The 4,998-nt window shown below is 44.9% G+C and overlaps 1 protein-coding gene across 2 annotated transcripts in view; it reads left to right on the plus strand.

Moving 5' to 3' along the window:
- Positions 1-4,998, plus strand: part of gnav1 (guanine nucleotide binding protein (G protein) alpha v1) — a 127,790-nt gene that overhangs the window by 110,236 nt on the left and 12,556 nt on the right. For both annotated transcript variants that reach the window (XM_043714996.1, XM_043714994.1), the window contains one exon: positions 2,304-2,375. In XM_043714996.1, coding sequence (XP_043570931.1) covers positions 2,304-2,375 — 72 coding nt within the window. The remainder of the gene's footprint in view (positions 1-2,303; positions 2,376-4,998) is intronic.

A 4,998-nucleotide genomic window follows, 5' to 3' on the forward strand; every position in this document is an offset into this window, starting at 1 on the left:
TACCCCTCTGTTCCACCCCCTTTCCACCCCACCCACAGAGGAATCCTTACAGTGTGGAAGCAGGCCCCTCGGCCCAGCAAGTCTATCCCAACCCTCCGAAGAGTATCCCACCAGACCCATTCCCCTATTACTCTTCATTTACCCCTGACTAATACACCTAACTTACACATCCCTGAATACTATGGGCAATTTAGCATGGCAAATCCACCTAACCTTTGAATTGTGGGAGGAAATTGGAGTTACTGGAGGAAACCCACGCAGACACTGGGAGAATGTGCAAACTCTACACAGACAGTGGCCCAAGGCTGGAGTCAAACCTGGATCCCTGGTGCTGTGAGGCAGCAGAGCTAGCCACTGTGCCACCCATTTCCAGAAACAGGGATCACAGCCTAAGGATACAAGACAGAGATGAGGAGAAATATCTTCACCCAGAGAGTGGTGAGCCTGTGGAATTCACTACCGCAGAAAGGAGTCCAGGCCAAAGTTTTGTACAATTCCAAAAAGGAGTTCAATACAGCACTTGGGCCAAAAGGGATCAAAGGTTAAAGCAGGAACAAGCTATTGAGTTGGATGATCAGCCACAATCATAACGAATGGACGGACAGGCTCAAAGGGCTGAATGGCCTTGCTGTGCTCCTGATTTCTATGTTTGATTCTGATTTCCAGCATCCACCATGTATTTGCAATTAACTAAATCGCATTAACCACAAGAAGCTCCTTGGTTAAAGCAGGAAGTAGAGTTCCACTCTCACACTAAACTGAACAAGCCCTGTAGGTCCCTACACTTGGAGAGAATGATGCCAGTGACGTTCGGAGATCCCAGGATACATCAATGAGCGATGTCCAGCCTGAGGACAGGGCCACATCCTGGGACCAGAATAAGGCCTACGTTCTCTAACTGTTGAACTTCTATAGCTCTTACAGTTTTCTTTGTTCCCCCAAGCAGCTGAGCCAACTGTGCGACTGTGGCTTGCCATAATCCTGAGGTGTATCATCACTTTCCTCAGCATTCCTAACTGAAACTGATCAAAGAGAGTCAGAGAGAGATCCACAGTTCTACCTGTTGCTTCTCTGGTTCTTGGTGGCTCCCTGTAACTTCCTCCCTGATTCCCCTTAAGGCTATAGATTGATGACAAATGTATGGGAGTGGCTTCATGGATGTGTCACAGTGACACTCCCAAGTTTCGTTCATCTTTGGAGCTTGAGTCGCTGCAAGTAACAACCTTTTCTGTACGTTTGGTTATTCAGAGCCAGGAAACAAGGCACAGGATGGGCACTTGAGAGGCTGGATCTGCCTTGACATACCTGAATCTATTATCAAAGTTTAAAAAGTCATGAGGGGCAGAGACAGGGTAAATAGACAAGGTCTTTTCCCTGGGGTGCGGGAGTGCAGAATGAGAGGTCATAGGTTTAGGGTGAGAGGGGAAAAGATATAAAAGGGACTTAAGGGACAACTTTTTCACGCAGAGGGTGGTGTGTGTGTGGAATGAGCTCCCAGAGGAAGTGGTGGAGGCTGGTACAATTATAACGTTTAAAAGACATCCGGATGGATATATGAATAGGAAGGGTTTAGCGGGCTATGGGCCCGGTGCTGGCAAACGGGACTAGATTGGATCAGGATATCTGATCGGCATGGACGAGGTGGACCATGCTGTACATCTCTATGACTCTATATATGGTTACTCAGAGCCAGGATGGGCACTTGAGAGGCTGGAGTTGCCTTGACATTCCTGAATCTATTAAAACAGTCAGGGACTCCATTTTTCCCTTTTTAGATGATAGCTAGTTTCTAATCAACCCACTCAGGAATGTCACTCTGCAGTCTAGAGCATGTTGGGCTTGTAAAGGCTTCCTGGTTCAGAGATAGAGACACTACCATTGCAACGCAAGAGATCCCATCCCCCCACCACCACCATTTGACTATATATTGGAAAGCATGTTGGAAACTGTTGTATAGATAGTAAGTACTGTCAGCATTTTTTTCCTCAAATTAAAACCCACAAGGGATTGTGAAGATTGTTTTTTTTTGGAGCAGTGGGAGAGAGACTTTGAGACAGAGTCTTACAAGGGGTGTTTGAGTTAAGGAAGAGTCTTCTATTGACAGCCTTCAGATTGGTCCAGCTGCAGTTTGTTACAGACTATTACAATCTGTTCTCAATTTAAAATGAAATTTCGATGATGACTTTCTGAAGCCACTCTGTCCTGCTTTCAGAGGAAGGCATTGAAATTTCGAGATGGCTGGTTCAGCCTTGGAGACACAATGCTCCTGGTTTATATATCTGCCCTCTCTCTTTTCTTCCTAGAATCGCTTGCAGGAAAGTTTGAGGCTGTTTTCTTCCATCTGCAACAACATATTCTTCAGGAATACCTCCATGGTATGTTGATATCAGTGGAAAAATGAATGACGAATAAACAAAATATGTGATCAAGGGCTGAGGTGGGTGAAGCTGATTTAATTGGTTACTGGTTTAATATTTTTTTCTTTATTCAAACGGGGCATCGCTGGGAAGACCAGCATTGTTGCCAGTTCCTAATTACCCGTGAACTGAGTGGCTTGTCTGGCCATTTTAGAGAACAGTTAAGAATTAACCAGATTGCTGTGGGTCTGGAGTCACATGTAGGTCAGACTAGGTAAGAACAGCAAATCTCCTTCCCTAAAGGGCATTAATGAGCGATATTTTGTATTTTCATAGTCCCCCTTCCTAAGACTGAATTATGGATATTTACAGCAGCCATAGTGGGATAGAATCCCTATATAATGGAAGCAGGCCATTCAACCCATACCAAACCTCCAAAGAGCATACCACCCAGTGCCACCCTCTACTCTGTTCCTGTAACCTTGCATTTCCCATGGCTAATCAATCTAACCTGCACATCCCTGGACACTATAGGGCAATTTACCATGGCCAATCCACCTAGCCTGCATATCCCTTGACACTATAGGCAGTTTAGCATGGCCAATCCACCTAGCCTGCACATGCCTTGACACTATAGGCAGTTTAGCATGGCCAATCCACCCTAACCTGCATGTCTTTGGACTGTGGGAGGAAACCAGAGCACCTGGAAGAAACTTGCACAGGCACAGGGTGAATATGCAAATTCCTAGAATCGAACCCGGGTCTCTGGTGTTGTGAAGCAGCAGTGCTAACTACTGAGCCACATAGGATATTAGCCTGGACCCTTGATATTACTACTCCAGTGACATTAACACTGCCACTATCTCCAATACCTGTAGGAAGGGGCCTGTGGGGTTTGTAGGAGGAAGGATGAGCTTGTAAGGAAGGGATTTTTTTTGTATGCGAGTTGTTGGTGCAGTAAGGAAGGAGTATAGAGGGGTATAAAGAGACAGTCAGGTCAAAAGCGAGCAGGAAAATTCAGAGGCATTTGCACCGTAATACAGAGGAACCACAATTATCCAAACGAGATAGGCAGGCACTATTTAATTCGGATAATTGAATATTTGGTTAATCGATTCAATGCCTCTCCTCTGGGGCTCGGAGTTTTCTGAAGTTTCCTTTTTCTTTGGTCTGCCTGACTTGCTCCGTCTCTCTGTCTCAGGGTTTGATTCTGAGCAGACACACGTGTGTGTAAGGGACTGCAGCATTGCTGAAGCCCCCCCCCTCCCCCCGCCAACCCCCATCAGTTCAATGGGATTGAGACATCGAGCACTTGCTATGGTCTGCTCCCCATTCAGGAGACTAGGTAGCCACACACCGCTTGACCACCTCCCAAACCCGCCCCCAACCCCGTCCAGCCATGCCGCCCAGTTTGTTTTTAATCATTGTGAATTAAAAAAGCAATCAATGTTGGGAACTCCTCTTTGATGTAATGTTTCTATCGGGACCTTGAGATCTCTTCCGGACGATCTGAAATTCGGATAATTGATATTTGGATAATCGAGGTACCTCTGTGTTGTGAAATGGAGAAAAGGTGGTGATTTGTGCGAGGGAGAGAGCATGATGTCTTGGGGTTGGCTGTAAATGAGCAAAACACTACATCCCAGCGAGAAAGAGGAAGGGAAGGAAATCTCTTATTTATCATCAAAAAGCACATTTCTTACAGAAAAATCTCTCGCCTCGTTAGAACATTTTTCAGCCGTCAGTCAATCAGCTAGTTATTTAAAGTCTGTTCACCTGTGACCTCTAATTAATCCAGTTCCGTTTATTACTAATTGTGTCTGCCATTTGTAATTAGAATGCAACTAATGACTGATGACAAATGGTCAATTCTGTTCTGCTTGACAATCTTGCTTACCATTACTGTCTGCTTAATGGAGTCATTTAATTGACGATGTTTCTCCTCCCTAATGAGAGATTATTCAGCGCTATTGTTCAGATCAGACTCACTTCTCTGGATGGGTATATGTTCTGCTTTCTTGTGATTACATCGTCAGTGAAAAATCTAATCTGAAGCACAAGGGACCTTTCCCACCAATCCCCATGTTTATTTCCCACATTAAATGATTTATTGAACTGAGTTAGGGTAAAAGTTAGGGGAGATTAAGTAATTCACATCCAGTTAGTGATCAGGGACATCAGAGTGTGACTGTAAGTGAGGCAGGTAGGGGGAACCTGTAACACCATTACATCCGATTTTGCCTTCTCTCTTTCAAACTGCAGACTGAACTCTACCATATTATGATCGCTGCTTCCTAAGTGTTCCCTTACTTTAAGATTTTTTATGAAGTCTGGTTCATTACATAGCGCTATGTAATTATGAGGGCATGAGAGAGGCACTGACGAAAATAGACTGGAAGCAGAGCCTAGTGGGGAAGACAGTAGAGCAAAAATGGCAGGAGTTTGTAGGTAAAATTGAGGACACTGTACAGAGGTTCATCCCCAAGAAGAGAAAGATTATCCGGGGAGGGATTAGACAGCCATGGCTGACAAAGGAAGTCAGGAAATCTATCAAAGAAAAAGAGACATCCTATAAAGTGGCCAAGAGCACTGGGAAATCAGAAGATCGGGAAGGCTACAAAAACAAACCGAGGATAACAAA

This window comes from Chiloscyllium plagiosum, chromosome 24, assembly GCF_004010195.1.
Source record: "Chiloscyllium plagiosum isolate BGI_BamShark_2017 chromosome 24, ASM401019v2, whole genome shotgun sequence".
Lineage (NCBI taxonomy): Eukaryota > Metazoa > Chordata > Chondrichthyes > Orectolobiformes > Hemiscylliidae > Chiloscyllium > Chiloscyllium plagiosum.